At 42.1% G+C, this 18914-nt stretch overlaps 1 protein-coding gene across 1 annotated transcript in view; it reads right to left on the reverse strand.

Annotated features, from left to right (window-relative positions):
* CTTN (cortactin) overlaps positions 1-18914 on the reverse strand; it is a 35401-nt gene that overhangs the window by 9765 nt on the left and 6722 nt on the right. Inside the window, exons 4-9 of the mRNA XM_066636567.1 lie at positions 17107-17236; positions 11593-11703; positions 10949-11003; positions 7998-8108; positions 6945-7055; positions 2884-2994 (exon numbers count right to left, since the gene is read on the reverse strand). Of these exons, the coding sequence (XP_066492664.1) occupies positions 2884-2994; positions 6945-7055; positions 7998-8108; positions 10949-11003; positions 11593-11703; positions 17107-17236 (629 nt within the window). The remainder of the gene's footprint in view (positions 1-2883; positions 2995-6944; positions 7056-7997; positions 8109-10948; positions 11004-11592; positions 11704-17106; positions 17237-18914) is intronic.

The raw sequence follows: 18914 nt of genomic DNA on the forward strand, positions 1-18914 counted from the left end.
GTTAAAATAAATCTAAATGTTTTTGCATGTTTTATTTGTTTTGTTTCATGGTTACTTGCAAGAAGGAGATTCTTGGGGGTGGGGGGGAGACAGCTCATCTATTTGTGCCAGAAAAAAAACTGCACCATCTTCTAAGCTACATTTCAAATGTTTTGATTTTGACAAACTAATTGCATGAAACCGTTCTTTGTCTTTTTTGTAATGCTTTCAAGATGCCAGATCAGAATATACTTTCCATCAGAAAATGCATATGACTATGCTAATTTTATGTTGCAGTTCTAACCTGATTTTTTTTTATACATCGTGGAAGACAACACATGATTATTTTTTTTTAAAGCAGCCTGACTGGAGACTTGTGTAAGGTCAGAGGCAGAAGCTGGTGAGCAAGCATCTCATAATGTTGCTCTTATGCTGGTTCAACAACTGCATTTAAAAGAGACTCTCATAATTCCATTTCAAAGCACAGTCAATCAATGTGTGTTGACAATAAAAGGAATTCAGGTTATTGGGAAGTTCCTTCCAGGAAGAACATTGCCACAAAAAGACCAGCCTGGCCCATCAGTCATAGAATTAAGGACTGCTAGTACCATGCATCAAAGACATCAGCCATCTGGAAGGCAGAGGCAACATTTACCAGGTCATTACAGCCTGTGCAGAGAAGCAGAGTAGTGCAGCAGGGTCACCTGAGAGGGCAAGCAGAAAAGACTGATCTCCCCCAATTCTCCTGTTGCTGTAGCCAGTGCCAAAAGAGAAACCATCAAGTTCAGCAAAGAACAGGCCTCACTCTTGAGGAAGATCAGGCAGAAAGATGAACATAGCGGTTAAGGTGTCAGATTCTTCAGTTTTTAACAAGGAACTACAATTCTAGGTGTGTTTGGATTTGTATTCCACCTTTTTTTTGTTTTGTTAAAACAAGCCCAAGACAGCTAACAAAATCAAAAGCACATTGAAAGAATAACATTGTAAAAGTTGCTACAACCAAAAAAAGTGGAATACAAATCCAAATACACCTAGAATTGTAGTTCCTTGTTAAAAACTGAAGAATCTGACACCACAATCGCTATGTTCATAGATGCCTCAAGTGGCATTCCTGAGCGTGGCAGGGGAACGCATTGGCCTGTCTATGGCAAAAAGTCAAGTTAAGTGGGCTACAGGCAACACCATACCAAGGAATGGGCGTGTTCTAGACACACTGTATAGCGCACCCTACTGACACTACCTTACTGCTGGTTTACGGTGCACTTGCCAGAAAGGGTGGCTGCAACTTGCTTAACTCATTCAAGCTCAATTAGAAGGCGACAGCTAGAAATCTGCATGGCCTGGATTTCAGTGGGAAAAATTTGGCCTTGGCTTTCCTGTGACACATGCAAGCCTCTCAAAGTGAGCAACTTCAGCCTGTGTTAGAAGTGGCTGCACTGGATGAGAGTTACAATGGGAAACTCTGCCTTGTTGTGACTCGTGCTTCGCTAGTTTCTCCTTGTAGTCAAACCCCACCGCAGATGGGTCCTGCCTCTCTGTTTGAACACCGAATTTCCCTCCGAAACCACTTTTATAGTCTGAGAAATCCATGGTATGTAATAAGGAAGAGAAACCAAGAGGAGACAAGGGAGAAAAAAACAAAAACAGAGGAACATATTTAGATTCAGCACACAGGAACCAAAAGACAAGCTCTTTAGCAGCAGATCTAAAGAGTCCTAGGTCATTAGACTCAGATATGCAAATTCTCTTGTCTCATCACTCAGTGGCCTGAATCAATACAATTCTATGTAATGTTTATTTTGGAATAGGTAGTATGGCTCAGAAACTACTTTCATACTCACAGAAGTCAAAGCCAATTCCCTCTCAGAGGTCTCCACATAAAGACTATGTCTCAGAGCACACATTATACACATATTGACATTAGATCAAGTAACTACGAAGAACAGACATAACGAACGTGTTGGGAGTTCCAGCGTCCATTCAGTTTCTGTTTATATTACCATGATTCAATGATGATTTGCAGCACACATTAAATGTGTCTGCTGCAAATTGCAGCATTGCAAAAGCTGCTCATTCACAAATATTTTTTCCATATATGAATTGGCTTGTTCCTCGCTGCAGCTCAGGTCACGACAAAATGGTTGCGACAACCGATTCTCCGCAACCTATCATGCACTAAATGTGTCATCAATTCACTTTGGGAAGCATTGTGCTAGAATGGTTGTGAGTAGGTATCTCCAGGCAAAAAAGGACTGGAGAGTGATCTCATTCTTTGACCAGTTACCAATGGCTATTATTTATGCAACAGACAGGGAAAAGAACTGAGCAACAGACATAGGCACCCTGTTGAAGGCTACTAAGAATAGCTGCAGATGTTCTAAAGAGCACTTCCACTAATTTCATCCCACCCACTCTAATTCTCAGAAGGCCTGTACAGTCTTGTATTTTTAAAACATGCATGTGGCGAGGAAATTTGGATTAGCCATCATTCTCATATTTGTTTCTGTAGGGCTGGTCAAGAAGAGATCTTCCCAAGTTACCCAGTCTGTCCCCCTGAACTGCAATGCTGCTAAAAACCACTCCAGAATGTTGAGAGATCATCCATAAGGCAAGGCAAGGCAGGTGCAGCTGGGGCAAACAGCATACCACTTGTACACCCTATGCACAAGCAGAAGTACTTTAAATCTAAACAATTCTCTGCTAACATTTTATTTCACCACAGTCATTCTTTTATGGATGCTGTAATTTTGACTAATCCCTCCAAAATGCAGATAAACATGGGGTGTAAATGCCTTGCTTCTAAAACTGAAACAACCCACAGCATGGGACACAACCACCACCACCCATTGCACCTCAGTGTGCTTTACTCATCCATCCTTGGTGTTGGATAAGTGCTTCAAATACCTTTTTGAGATTCATGCAGCTGTATTTTTTCCTGGTGATCCCAGCCAAGCGCACACTTGTCCTGCCTGTCCGTCTGTACACCAAACTTTCCACCAAAGCCTTTTGTGTAATCTGTGTACACAGAATTGTAAACCGTTACAGCACATAAGCCAGCAAAATTGAGGGATAAATTTTTTTTGCTAGTTTTGGAGATGTAGCATAGCCTCATTAGTGAATGGTCCAAGCAGCTTCCTTGTGAGGAAGCCATGACATAGGCTTCCTAATGAGGAAGCTGCTTCAACCATTCATTAATGAGGCTATGCCGTATATCCAAAACTAGACATGATGGGGCAAAACCGATGTCATTTTTGGAAGCAGCACCCCAAATATACCCAGGAATAGGACTACCTTGTAAGACAATAAAATGTGTATAGGTCTGTGTTATTGTCGCAGAGGTTATCAGACCATTATCAAAAGGACGAAGAGCTGGAATTACATTTTGAAACATTGTAAGGCTGTTTGGGATAGAGAGCCATTTTCTCATTACTTTGCTATGCAAACTGCCCTAAGAACTTTTCTTGGAAAGTAGTATACAGTGAACCGTCTATTTAATGAACCTCAATTTAACAGACTTTGGAACAATTTGAGGATTTCCACCAGGGCCAAACATCCACTCTGTTGCTGACAATACTGGACACTGTCCACCGATGCAGATGGCTGTCCAGTCATTGAAAATGTTATTGCTTTATGTCTGGTTCTACATGGTGTTTTGTGCAAGCACTGATAAGCTGTGATGTGTAACTGAGAGGCTATGTTCATGTAGCAACCTCTAAAAATGATGGTGAAAAAAGTAAATAATAAATTTGAGCATTAAACAAAAGCTTGAGTTAATTAGGAAGTTGAAAACTGGTGTTTCAGTTGCCTACATGCAAGAAGAATGTGGGATTATGAAACAAACTGTGCCTGACATTCATAGCAGCAGGGAAAAGCTTAACCAGTTTACATCAGTGCAAGTGCTTCATAGGTTAGTACAGGCATGCCCAGGGAAAACCAGAAGTGCCATTTTATGCCTTTAAAAAGGCATTAGGAGGCATTTAAAGGCATAAAAATGTCACTTCCAATTTTTCTGGGGCGTGAAAATACCGAAGTGACTTTTTGGGCTGAAACAGCCATTCTGAGACCCGCAGAGGCTGCAGGTGAATGTGCACAGTCTCTGTGGGGCTCAGAAGAGCCTCCAGAGGTGAGGGGAGCTCTGGAGGGTGCAGGGGGACCCTGCATCTGTTGATAAGTGAATCTGCAGACATAGGGGCCCCTTTGTAGTAGGAAGTATATGGAAGTAGTACACAGTTAAAACTTTGAACATGCTTTGTGTAAGTGGTTTTGTGGCAACACTCATGCTGTGTAAACATGCACGGGGTTGAACTTGCTCCACTGAGGATACGCTAGAGAAGCACATAAAAATCAACGTTAAAGCTGGCAATAGGTGGCTTTGGCATTTCTGTAATGGGTGTGGCACAGTGAAAAGGACAACATTTGGTGAAGCTTTCAGTGCCCCAAAATAGGCAACAGAGCCATAAAAAAAAAAAAAAACTTAAAATGAACTCACAAGAAAGAATGATTTCATCTCAGATTTACAGTACTGATGAGAGAGGCTTATTTTGGCAGCTGCTCCCTGAAAACATGCAGGCCTACAAACATGAAGACTGCAAGGTAAGTAAGGAAAAAATCATGTCATTGTCCTGTGCCAAAGCAGATGGGGGACATCGACTGAAACCTGTCGCGCTTGGTAAATCATGCCAATCACAAACCTCATAGGAAAGCATGAGAGCTTCCAGGGATTTATTATACCACTAAGAAAGTGTGATTTCACAGAAGAAAATATTTAGCAACAGGCACTGAAATACACAGGCACCAAATAAAGGTCCCAAAGAGGCTGCAGATAATATTACAGCTATCCTAGTTTTAGATAATGTTTCTGCACATCCAGGAATAGGTAAGTTGTGCAGTGCTGACAGCAGAATTATTTCCTTATCCAGTCTATGATCAGGGGATCATTCTCACTTCGAAGAGATTCTATCAAAAGAAATTCAGAGATAGTTGTGATGGAGGTGATAGTTGGAGGATGTAGGAGATAAAGAGACTGATAACAGTGAACTCACAGAACCTTAGAAATTACTACTTGAGGCCCATGATCTTCCACTTTGCTAAAAAACAGGAAAAAATATAAACTTTGACTAATGACTGGAAGAAACTTTTGTATGAGGCTGATCCTGATTTTGATGCTGAGGGCTTTGAGGTCAGCGATTCTGACTATTCCAAAAGCTGGACAGAAAGATGCAAGTGGGGATATTCTTTAGACTCATAATAAAAACTGTTCTATGTCATCCCAATCAGAGCATAATTAACTCTGCTATAACAGGTAGGTGATATTACTTTAAAATACAGGTTGAGTCTCATTATTTGCAAGGGTTCCATTCCCAGAACTCACGTGGACAGCAAAAATAGCGCTAAAGCAAATCCATTTTAAAAAAATGCATCAAGCAGATAATCAGTCTCTCTCCAGGCACTTAGAAAGGCTTCACTCCAAAGCAGCAATTCCTCCCTTCACCAGGAGCCACAGTGTGGGGGGAAAGAATGGAGGAAGTGATAATCACTGCCATTTAACCTTCTTTCACATGCTCAGCGGGAAGGGAGGGATCATTTGCCTTGGAGTGAAGCTGTTCTAAGTGCCTGGAGAGAGAATGATTGATGGACTGTCAGCCGGCTGCCCTCTCTTGCATTAACGAGGCTATTGTTAAAACGACTTTTTTCCTTTAATTTAAAGGGCTCTTCTCATCACGTTGCGATAAAACCACAGGTGAAAAATCCGTGGATGATTAGGTTATACCTGTATGTACTGTTTTACAACGTTTGATTTGTTATCAGATGGTATTTACTGTTTACTGTCGTGTTTCTATTGATACAATATATATTATAAAACAATCAGATCGGCATTCAGATTTAACAGACTTTCAGCATTAATGGAGACCCCTCCCCCCATCAGTTCATTAAAACAAGGATTCACTGTATAAATATTAATAACTACTCACTGGGTAGGTTAGTAGAAGAAAGGCAGGAAAATATTAGTGCATTAAGGCTACAGTCCTAAACATGTTTATTAAGGAGTAACTCTCAATGAACTCAATAAGGTTTATTTGACTTAACATGCTTAAGATTGATTTTTAATTTTGCGAGCTCGACCCGAACGCTCAACTTCACAGAGCCCTCAGGAGCAGGCTGCAAAGATCGTAGCAGTGTTTCCGAGGCCAAATCCACACAAGGGCCCAATGCCAGGCACACAGGTGCTGCATCGCACACAATTCAGCTCCCCATGTGGTTTGGCCAATTCCAACTATACCATTGCAAATCCTTTCCTGGACTGGGGGAAGATTTTTGAGTGTGTTTTTGCAATGCTGTGGTTGAATTCAGTCGACCCACATGCAAAGCTGCATCATCGGTTCCCCGTATGGCAATACTAGAAGCAGCCACCAGAATCTAGATTCAGTGTCTTAAATGAAATTTCTTCAATGCATTGCAAGTATGTCACAGACAGGTGTTCATACTAGAAGACAATGGCTAAAAGTCTTTTCCCCCCTTCCCAGGAGTAAGCTCCACTGAACATAACGGAACTTATTTCTGTGCAGACATGCATGGGATTGTTCTGAAAGGCTACTAGCCTTTGCAACAGCGGCAGTTAGCAGTTGCATCATCCAGTAGAGTAAATATATTCTACTGGACCCAAGAAATAAAATGTCAGCCTGAAGTATGTGCAGAGAATGAAGGACCCTGTATGGTGTGCAGAGTCAAAACCTATACTTCAAAACACCCTCAGTAAGCAAATTCATTGGTGACCTTATGCACATGCTTTGAGGAGAAAAGACAGAGCAGACATTTTGAAAGGAAAGGAAATTTTTCAAAAAACAATTATGTTTCTAAAAGTCAAAGGCCTCAATTTATGCAAGAATATCGGAGTACTCTAACAGGAACTGTTTAAAGAAGGTCACTCACACAGAATGCCACTGAATTAAAATAAAAATAAGAACCTTTCTGTGATTCATGTTTTTCAGTTTTGCCTTGATACTCAAAGCCAACAGCACTCTTGTCCACTTTGTCCTTGTCAACACCATATTTACCACCAAAACCTTTGGAATAATCTGAGGATGGAAGCATAAAAACAAATAATTCATACTAGTACAAAGTTAGACACTAGACTAGTTTTGTCTTTAGTTCCTGGACTAGAAGTCATGCATATTCTTCACTAACCAAAACTTCAAGTGATACTGTGTGAAAGAGCCTTCACAGGTCAACCACTCCAGACTGATCTTTCATATCATGCAGTATCCTCTCAAATGCAACAGAAGTATTTGCACATTTCAGCTGTGAGTCATCAAATGATAACACAGGACCATCAATAAGTTCTTAGGAGCAGGCTGACGGTTCCCAGACTCTCTCTGCCCACTCGTGCTCTTCTAGAGTGCAATCTCCCACTGCCTACTTAAAGCACGTTAAAGCACGTTCTTTTACAATTTGGCTTCAAGCTGGTTTCAAATCCTACTTAAATGGGAACTCAGGTTGGCCTTAACTCTGCCGCCAGTGTAATACTAAACTGTGGATAAGGACAGTGGAGGAAGGGCATGAGGAATTCTAGAGGGAAGGGAGCACATGACCCTACAACCCACTTCATGCTGCTTAACTGTGATGTACTCAGTCCTACACTGGAGACAAGAAAGTATTCATGGTGACTAGGACATATCTAGGACAGAGGTGTGCAACTTGTCATGTGGCTCAGGCAACTTTCTAGTGTGTCCCATTATGGTTAAGCAGAAGGCCATACCTCTTGAAACACCCACCAAGTGGCACATTTCACCTGTACAGTAGAGCAAGACTAAATGCAAAGATCCTAGCTCTCTGGCCTAGTTACACAATGAACATCACTTCTACAATGAGGCAAACCAGTCAATGAGTTTGAGGCATATGAAGAGACAAGCCTCTGCAAAAATTTGGCAAGAAAAAAAAAAAAGAGAATGTTTACAAATGTACTTCTGTAGCACAAGGTACCAAATCAAAACAGACACAAGGCAATGATTGCAACTAACCTTTCTGTGATTCATGCTTCTCTGTTTTCCCTTGGTAATCAAATCCAACTGCACTCTTGTCTACTCTGTCAGCCTGAACTCCATATTTACCACCAAATCCACTTGAATAGTCTGGGAACAGAAAGCGAAGCAAGATTAAATTTGGGTCAGACTGTCTTGATACATAGCTTTTCCTTCAATGTACGGCCCACATGATTATACTTCTGTATTCAGGCTCAAGCCATACGTACCATTCCATGATTTTATACTCCATCACTACCTTCAATTATGATCTCTGCATTAAACAAACATGAAATGGAAAGATGCTCTTTGCCATCCTTTCTTATAATATTATATACGAAAGAGTGGTTACAGGATAGATAGTTGGCATTATATGGCATTATATGGCTACAGGAACATTCTTGCAGGAGAGAAAGAAGCTGTGCCTGGAACCAAGTTCTTCTAGCAAGCTTCATTCAGTGATCAATGTAGCTCAAGATCCTCTCACACAGTTTTTGCTCATGGCTACCATGGGCCTCAACAGTCATTTCCATGCACACAAGCACAAGCCAAAAGGTCTTTTCTTAGGTCATTTCTGATGCAACATTTGGAACCTATACATTGCTTTAAAAGGCCTATGGGGCTGGTTGGAAATGTTACATAGAGAGTACATTTCCTCAATATGCTTGTGAAAATAATATTATATTATTAAAATCCTGAATTTAAACAAATATGTAAGCTTGCCATACACAGAGTTAGACTTTAGGTCCATCTGCTTTGGTATGATCTGCACTGACTGGGCAGCACTTCTTCACAGTTAAGACAGGGGTCTTTCCCAGCCTTACTGGGAGATACCTGGGACCTTCTACAATGGAAACATGTGCTGTGTCACTGAGCTGCTGCACCTCCCTGTTTTGTGGGCCTTATTCACAGATGCATCTCCAAAATGTCTGTGCATTAATTAACTACCATGTGACATTGCCTTGTGAAAGTGCTCACGTGACTACATGTTAAAGCAGAGAGCTCTGAGCATTATGTTGCAAAGAGCCCGACTACCACTCTATGCAAGGCACAAATGGCTATTCCTTCCCAATTTGGTGTTGAGAAGTTCAGCCAATTCTAAATATCCAGCAGGACTTCTGACATGTAAATAGCAGTCACACAACAAGCCACTCTTGAAACTGGGAGAACTCTCAAATGTGGTATACGATACAGCCAGAAGTTCTGCCGGGCACATAAAGCCCTGGGATTTACCAAAGCTCTCTGGAGCGTGGACCAAAGCTACTAGCATTATATTATTGCACAATTAGTACACACAAACTATGGCATCTTATCCTTGCCATATACTCCCCACCTTGGCTCCATTTGGAAGGATCTTCCCAAGATGGCACAGCAATCTGTGTTGCCCGACAGCCCAATCCTGAGCTGTCCAGGGCACACGGCTGCAGCGGCGCCAAGAACTGCTCCCGCCGCATCCTGTGCACCTCAGCCTGCCGTGGGCAGCAACTCAGGAGAAGGGGACTTTCATCCCTTTCTCCCAGGTAAGGGAAGTAGCCCTGCAATGGGGCTACTCACTTTACCGTAAAGTAAAGGCATTCGTGTAGGGCGAATCTGGGGAAGCGGAGCTCCACTGGACCCGCTTACTGCCTCCTCGCTCCCTTCCCTGGCATGCCTCCTCCCCACCCCTGTTTACTGTGCCACGGCTTGGCGGTCCACGGCTCAGCTAGCGCTGGGCTAGCACAGGTGCTGGCCCAGTGGTAAGCCTCGCAGGCGTGCCTTATAGTACGTTTGCAACAGTGTGCTCCGGCACAAAGCCGGAGTCCCGAGCTCAGGATCGAGCTCTAACTAAGCACATATCCAAAGCTAGTAGTCTTATGAATTTTGATCATCAGTTACTGCAGGGGTACTGGGGAAGCAAATAATTCTTCTCCTCCCTTCCAGACCACAAGTGATTATTCTGTAGGAGCATCTTTGTCTCCAGGCAACTCACTAGTTTTACAGCTTATTGCAACAAACGTGGTTGTATGGAACCATGGATTAGGCACACATACCAAAACATTTTGATTAAGGACAAAAAACACAAAAAAGGTAACTGTTTATCCTGTATTGATACCATCGATGCAGTTGTTCTGAAGCATTCAAAAAAGAAAATGCCCCATTCGTGAATTCTCTTGCTCTGTTTATGGGTCTGTGTGTGCCTATGCATGCAATTTAATCTTGAACCCAAGAACTGAGTTCTGGGCCTTGAGGAATCTTGAGCCACCACTGAAGTCTTTGTCTGCCTGCCTCCATCCTTAAACTAGTAAATCTGATACTATATATTTCATGTGGGAGCTCACCCTTAGAGCAACTTAGGGCTGAACGCCCAAGACCAGTGTTCCCTGTAAGGGGATCGTGCCACCGCACAGACCCCTTCTGTGTCTACACAGTGGTGCCTCTGGGTGTTTGGTGATGACGTCATACATACTCACCAGACTCCTATGAAAATCAAACTCCAAGCTGTGCAGAGCTTAGTTTTGAGTTGCACAGTCATACAGCTGATAAGGATCACTGCCTACGATTGACTACTCAAGTTGCAGGTGGGTGGAAGCCAGTTTACTCACAAAAGACAGCAGAGGATGGAAAGGAATTGGCATGGAATGCAACACAGTAGTTTAAGGGGCAACAAGTCTAATGGGGAGTGCAATAGCTGGGTCGTTTGTTAAATTTAGAGCTGGGTCCTCTAAAAATTATGGGGGGAGGTCCTCTGAACAAAACACTCCCAAGATGAGGGTTGTGTATTTACCACCCTGAAATAAACTAGCTAGGGTTTATTAGTAGAAAGGTAAACTATATCAGTTGCTAGCCGCTGTACAGAATGACAAATCGAACAGTCCTACCTCATAAATCTTCATGGTAAGGAACATTGGAGTGTAGCATTTCTTGTGCAAGGGTGGGATGGAAACCAACACACATTCCACCAACTATTTTACCTTTCTGAGAAGCATGTTTCTCTGTTTTTCCTTGGTATTCAAATCCCACAGCAGACTGCAAGGGAAAAAAATACAGCTGGTTTGAGTGAAGCTAATATGATTAAAGGAGAGTATTTCTAAATAAAACAAGAATCCCAACTGGTTGAAATGGGAGCTACTGATTTGCCGCATCACACTATGTTACAGACTTCACCTAAGATGTCTCTGTCAGTCATTATCTCTCAATTGTTGTCCGAACATATAGTGCATGAGAAACTCGCAGCCAGTCACTTTGCATTGAAGTCCATCCCCTCCCCCAGGTTTCAAGAATGTCTACTCAGCTAGGCTCAACATCTTGGCTCAGTTTTGCAATATGCCACAACTATTCCAAACCTCTGAATGACGTTCACATTTCTATGCTTTTCTTTAATCAAACTATATACAGTCTGTGGGGCTTTTCAAAGCCTCTCTTTCACATCAGGCCTGCATATACTTATCTTTATTTGCAAAAGAGTATAAATACAAGAAATAGAAGTAAAGAGACTGATTGGAAAAAATATATTTAAGCACAGTAATCAGATTTTCAGCAATCATCCTGTCGACTGTTTGAAATAAATACAAGAGAAAACTACTGAAAACAACTCTAGAAGTGCAAGGAGGCTTACCTGGTCAACCCGATCCACCTGCACACCAAACTTTCCCCCAAAACCTTTAACCGAGTCCACTTGGGAACAGTGCTTAGAAAGTTTAGACTGATACTCATGTCCAACCGCCGACTGAAAGATACAACACAAAAAGACATTATACATATTCTGATTTGGATTATATTGAGGATACAGTGAGATTAAACCAACAAACTAAAATATATGCAGATTTAAAATCAAACTCATAATCAACTAAGATTGCTTTAAATCAGGAGAAAGCCCTACCTATAAATGAATATAAATAAAAAGGAAAGAGGAGTAGAAAACAAGCAGAATCTCTATGCTAACTGTAGAAGATTGTTGCAAGAATCAGGAAAGAGCTGGAAAGAGCAAGAATCAGGAAAGAGCCAAGCTGGCAGATCACCATTCACCCGGGGCCATGGACAACTGCCTCCAGGCAACCAAGCAGCATTGCCTTTGTAGAATGGAAAACAGCAGGTTCTTTTTTATCTTTTAAGTTATTAATGTGCCTTAAATGACTAACATAAGAATGCGTGACTGGACATATTAATAAAAATGTGTTGGTTACTAACTAGAGGGGAAAAAATAGAAGTACTGTTGAACTCAACCTATTCCTCAATATGTATAAAGGTGAACAAACACAGCACCTGGGCCCTCCCTGTGAAATCTACAAGTTTTCTGCGGTACCCAAAGAAACAACAGAACCACCTCAAAATAAGCTGGCTGAGAGCAGAACCAAACTACTCTTAGGAGTCTTTAGAACCACCAAAACTACTGCTGATCTATACTGAAGGTTCAACCTCAGCTACCTTTTTGTAGTTCAGCTACATGAGCCAAAGACCAGCTTAAAATTTGCTTCCTTGTACATGAACTGCTGAACTCTTCCACTTGGGGATGTCATGTAAGCATTGCAAACTTCCAGACTTTTTCATTCATTCAGTAATAAATGTATTGTTCAAGTCAAAGCTTAAAGGTGTAACCAGCAGCATGAACACAAGGAAGGCCCTGACTGGAAGGTACCAATTTCTTTGAATAACTGCCCTTCAGCTTTTAGGGCTCTTCATTCTGAGATCCAAACTAGCTCACTCCTTCTGATGCAAAGTAAGTCAAGCTATTCATTACAACACTGCACATAGTCTAGAGATTCAGGAAGGTCAAAGAGAAAAGATTATCCCTTAACTATCCCTTAACTCACAGTAAACTCAGAGGTCAAAATGTACACTATTTCAAAATAGTAAAGTTAGCTACCCTAACTGTGGGTCGTTTATCTTACTGACAAGCATCTTTCAGTTGTAAATGCATACAAGTAACAATTGTGCCTTCAGTGTGTGTTGTGTTCAGCCTGCAGGAAACCACCAGCTGCTCTTCCTTTCCCAAAGCCTCTATCAAGCTTTAACAACTTCCCCACATTTGGCATGCACTCTTTTGTTTAAGTATGGCTAAAGACACCATATAAACACATACCAACCCTTATCAGCGACAAGCTTTTCTAATGCCTGGTTTTACAATTTCCGGGTTTAACTTTTTCTGTCATGTGATTTTCCTAGTATGCTTTCTAGTATGAAAACAGGGAGGAAGAGTAGGAGACTGAAATAGAAGCAAAACATTTTTAACGATTTCTGCTTTTTGCGCTAAACTTGGAATGATATTACTTTGTCTCTGACCCATTTAAGTCATTCTTTAGATCAGATGAAAAAGAAAGTAATATACTAGGAAAATCACCTCCTATTTTTATCAGCTGAGATGGTCTCAATGTCCAAACTAGCTACTTCCTCAAATCTTATGTTTGCTGTATGTATTCGGGGAATTCTTCACCAACTGCAAATCCTGCATAGTTGCCTCAGCAACTCAAATCTGCTAACACAGATGTCCACCATGAATTGTTAAGAATCAGAGAAGGGGTGGTGCATGCCCCACACAGCCTGAACCTCCCCAAATGCTGCCCCTGGCGTGCACTGACATGTGTGTATGCACCCTAACAGACGAGGGGGAGAATGGGTGGGCAAACAAGTGGGCACACCCTTTGCCTTTAATTATGAAGAACGCTGTGTGGAGCCTCCCTGCTCTGCATTGCTTCTGTTTGAAGTGAATGGGAGCAGTGAATGCTGGGAATTGACACCCATAGCTCCTAGTCATTAAACAGAAGTGGCGCAGAGTACAGAAGCTCCACACCGCAGGGAAGCAGGGAAAAAGGAAAGGGAGCAGATCCCATGACACCTCTGACTGCCTACCTGATGTTTCATAAACCACCACATAGGCAGGGAAAAGCAACATGAAGCTGTGGCAGCTTTTTTCCCCACCACCACCAAGATTTCTTCCAGCAGTGCTGGATGGTGAAGGAAGCTGCCACAGCTGCACTCTTCTGGCTTACTGGCACCAATTTGAAAGAAGACGGAGACCTCAGCAGAGTGGCAGGTTGGAGAGGGCGGATGGGAGCTTGTCTGTTCGCTGCTCCTCTAAGTGAATGCAACCATGCAACCATTTCAGCTTGCTCCATGGCAAGGTTGAACCAGAATCAGAGGACAACTGCAGCATGTCAATGTAAAACTAAAGCTGTGTTTTGTAGCCTGCACAAATTTCATTTTCAACCACAATCACAACAGAGTAGAAGTGAACATACAAAAAGACAGGAAAGCAACATGTCCCCTGGCGAAACTGGGAACTGGTTTCCTGCCATTATTATTTCCTGTCCTCATCTCCTCATCCCCACTTAATGCTAAAAACCTAACCTTCCTCATTACCAACAGAGTGACTAACTAAGGACTAAGGGTTTATCTTTGTCATGCCTTCATTTTTGAACTTAAATCTCAAAAAAGCCAAGCTGTCTAGCTCAGCCCCATTGGATGAAGTGGAAAGTAGAATTGGATCAAGGGAACTATGACTTTAGGGCAGTGGTTTTCAAATTCTCAAGGAGAGTTTGAGCCGCTGTAAGTGCTTGTGGGGGGGGGGCAGCAGGGGCTGGTGAAAGGTGATTGTGCCCCGCCTCCACTAAAGCGGAAATGGAGCACGATCGCTCCGCTTTCACTTTCACTGCTGTGGGGAGCCCTGCCAAAGGTTCGCACCAGGCTCCCCGCACCCTGTGGAGGCTGCAGGAGGCTTGGGTAAGTGCACCCAAGCCCCTGCAGCCCCCTAAGCGGCACGATCCTGGGGATCGCACCGCTGCCTCCTCCCTGCCTCCAGGCTGCCCCCACCCCTTAAGGGGGCAGAGGCCAGAGCCCACAGGCTGGGGTATTGCAACGCCCCAGTTTGAAATGCCCTGCTTTAGGGGGATGATGCAGTTTTGAATTTCCTGTATCAAACAATGCACTGGACTAGAAAACCTACAAGATTCCCCTCAACTGAATCTAAACTCAGACTTGTTTTTTTAAGTAGGGTTCTCTCTCTCCCCCGCCCCATCACCTAGGGCTCTTCTAATCCTTAAGTCTTCTGTTTTCCACAAGTTATGGCAAAGAGCAAAGACAACAGTTCCTAGGAACTGACAATGCCCATGAAACAGCCCCCTATGCAGACTTATTATGTAGATATGAAATTGGATTAAGGAAGGGGTCAAACTATCACTATTTCAAATGTGTGACCAATACAAACAAGCAACAGTGTATTTGGCTCCTTGTTGCCCAGCCACAACCATCTAGTACAGGGGTATCAAACGTAAGGTTCACAGGCTGAATGTTCGCCTGAACAATACAGGGGAAGGGACAGTCCAGGAGGGGTGAGAGAGGGAGTTGCTGCTGAAAGAGTCCAATTAGAATGCAGGCCTCCCTTTTAGCAGTGCTGCTTCTACAGAGGTACCACTTCACTAATCATTTCTCAAAGAAAAGACAAGCATGTCTTTAATGAGACATCTTGGGGTCATAATCTCAACTGTGGAGTGTAAGGCAATGACTTTCTTAATGATGTCACATCTGGCTCTCAACAGGCACCACTAATGCTGTACGGCCCACTATATGAAATGAATTTGATACCCCTGATCTAGAAGAATTCACTAATTTTGTAGCATTCTATATTTTCCTGCAGGTTCCCTGCCTGCACTAGTAGCAGTTAATTATGTATAGCAAAAGCAAAGAAACATAGAACATGACGACATCACAACATGGACATTTCTACTAGATGCGACAGAGTGGAGAGAGGGAGTTAAAACTAGAGATATTTTGTGGGGTGGGGAGCTGTGTCTAATTCAGCCCTTACATACATACACAACCAGAGCTCTGAGTTGCATGGAATGACTGCACTGACCACAAACATTGCTAGTGCACTTGCCCAGAAATTCAAGGAATCTTGTAGGATTTAAGAAAATCCACAAGAAAGCTATACAGTTCAAAAGTCCAACCCTGAAGACAGATGCTAGCCACGCTTAAGGAGGGGAGCCATGCAGCCCCAAAGGGCAAAACTCAGGAGGATCCCCAGTCCTATGAGAAATCCCAGTTCTGAATCAAGATCCACTGACATGGAATCCTGTAGCACTACTAATGCATATCCACATTGTGTCAGAATCCTAACCAGAAGCTTAGCCTGCCCAAAAGCCATCTTAAAATGCTTCTCAAATTTACAAGCACTTTAAAGTTTTAAAATGCAATAAAATTTGTAGAATTTCTCAGTTTTGCTAATAGTAGGAAGACATACTATAGAACACTCATTTACTTACAGTATCTAGTAACATACTAACATATCCTACAGGTACACATTCTAGTGCTCTTACCTTTCATCAAATGTAACATTAGGGCGCGGACTTTGTTGGCTTTATTTAGTTGCTGATCTTTGTGTATAAAAACAACTAGAAATAAATGTGGCACAGGATCCAGGCAAAGTTAAGTATGTTTATGTTCCATTGATCCCAATGAGAGACTAAAGAACATGCTTAAATTCTCCTTCTCTGATCTTAATGAGCCTTAAACATGGTGAACTATAGATTCATTATATCCATGATGAATCCAAGAGATTAACAAAGAAAACTGCATGACTGTCATTATACTGATGAACACAATTATCTGAAACACAGTATATATAATAAGAGCCTATCTAAGAGATTGTTATGGAGGGAGAAATTCTTTTTCAAAACTCATTGTTCCTTTGTTCCTTTAACAAGGGAACAAGAAAGTTGCTGCATATTTCCATAGAACTACAACACTAACATATCTCAGGAAGTCCAGCACACATGAAGCACAAGTACAACACAAAGTTTCCAGTAAGGGGTTTTCTTGATTGAGCAAGTGTTCTTAAAATTTCCCTGGATAAGAAAGAACAAACAACACAAGACAAGCTACCATCACTGCTCTAACACTACAGGACAAAAATGAGAGCTGGACAGAAAGCTGAGTTAAGTTGAACAAGCTGACCCACTACCTCAATGGCTCCATAAAAAGAAAGCAAAGGACAACTGGTGACAACAACAGAGACAGCTAATTTGTACAGGTGGCAAGATCTAAGAAAGACTGATAGAAATCCTAAGTACTTAACAAATCAAGCCCACATCAATCAGGCATTCAGTTTCAATCATTCAGACTCTTCTGCACTTACTTTGTCCATGCGGTCTTGTTCCACACCAAACTTCCCACCATAGCCATGGGAAGCTTTTGGTCCAGTCTGAAGTTCTTTCTCCTTCAGTGACTTATGCTCTTGGGATACATTTTCTCTCAGTTGGTGAATGCTTTTGAAGACAAACCAAAAGGAGTGGGCAAAATGTATTAACAACATCGTACAACTAATCTAGCTCTTGCTGATTGTGCCGTTTTTATCCTTACGGTTTTTTTTAATTATGATTAGAAAAAGGAGATCAGAACTACTAAAATTTTTCGCAATTATTTTCCCTTTGGTGCTGGAAAGGAAAGAACGGAAATGGGCAACCAACAATTCCAGATTCTAACAGACTATATGAGTGGCATTCAGACCTTTGGCACAACAAAATGTCATCCACAGGAGAATCTTCTGTGAACAGAAGAGCTTTCCACTCCTGCACAGACTCATTGGGTGGGAGCATGAAACTTTCCTTCCACTCACAGAAGGAGATTTTTCCACCAGCAGTCTGGATGCCACCTTTTGCAGGGAAATATGTGATATGCTTCATTTGCACATTTTTTTTTTTGCTGCTTACATATAATTTGCCTCCAGTAAAGAAGAGTAATATTCATACAGCACGAACAACTCAACCACAAGACCTATTGTGGAAGGGCATCATTGTGGTAGCAATGGAACCAGACTCTAGGGGAGCAGCCACTACTGGCACTGCTACACACTACATCTTCTGCCCTCCCCATGTGAAACATCTGTGCCTCATAAAAGTGTATTAGCAGCTCTGGTAGGGTTAAGGAAAGGTTGTAACCACAAGGGAAGTTTAACTGGGTTCTTTTCTTAACCACGAACAGGATGTTGGATGATTAGAACAGTTTGCGATCACCCAGATGTAGTGGGAAATGGGAGAGGGAACATTAGGCAGTGGAACAGAGAGAGGAGTCTTTTCGTTGAATCCAACTGAAATGAGATCATATGCTTTCATTCATAAAATGTAACTCATTCTATCCTGAGCCCACTTGAGATTACCTGCCCCTGTTTTGTTGCACCCTTCTCAGCTGCTCCTTTTTGCCTTTGTTCCCATCTTTAATTCATCCTTCTTGAGCAGGGGTTACTAAAATGAGGCACGGTATTCCTGATGTGGCCAGACTAGTGACTTCTATAGGCCAAAGGTTACCACTTTCCTCTTCCAAGGACCCCAGCCCTAGTAAATCCAAGGACTGAATTGGTCCTCTTTACAGCCACCTCACATTGGTCCACAGGAAGCTAAATTATCACAACAAGCCCATGATTTCATTCCTCCTACTCTGCTTTCAGCAAACAATAATGCTTGCTTTGTTTTTCTCCCAGTATTCGACATTGCACTATTCTATGGAGGGTTCTTTTTCTGGAATGGTTGTGAAAGACTAGAAGCGGTACATTTTTCTAAAAGTGCTTTACGATGCTGTTCACAGTAGGTTAACTGTCACAAAAGTTTTCAAACAATGTTTTGAAGCATGACTGCAACTAAACAGAGTGCAGCAGGAGAACCAGTTTCTCAACTGTTAAACACATTCTGCAAAACAACATGTTTTCAGTATTCTCTCCTAGCAATTATTTGGAATGTCTTCCTAGCCCTGATATTTCATTCTAGCAATGCTCTCTACATAGAGCTCCTCTTGAAGACAACAACCTTTTTGGTTGGATTCGGGCCATCAACCAGTAATAGAACTATCTCCAGTCTGAGGAGATTATTCTGGACATACTATTACTCTGCTGTTTTACTGATTGTGGTTGCTTTCTTGTGCCTTTTCCTGATTTATATTATTTGCTTCTTT

Source organism: Tiliqua scincoides, chromosome 1 (genome assembly GCF_035046505.1).
Source record: "Tiliqua scincoides isolate rTilSci1 chromosome 1, rTilSci1.hap2, whole genome shotgun sequence".
Taxonomy (NCBI): Eukaryota; Metazoa; Chordata; class Lepidosauria; order Squamata; family Scincidae; genus Tiliqua; species Tiliqua scincoides.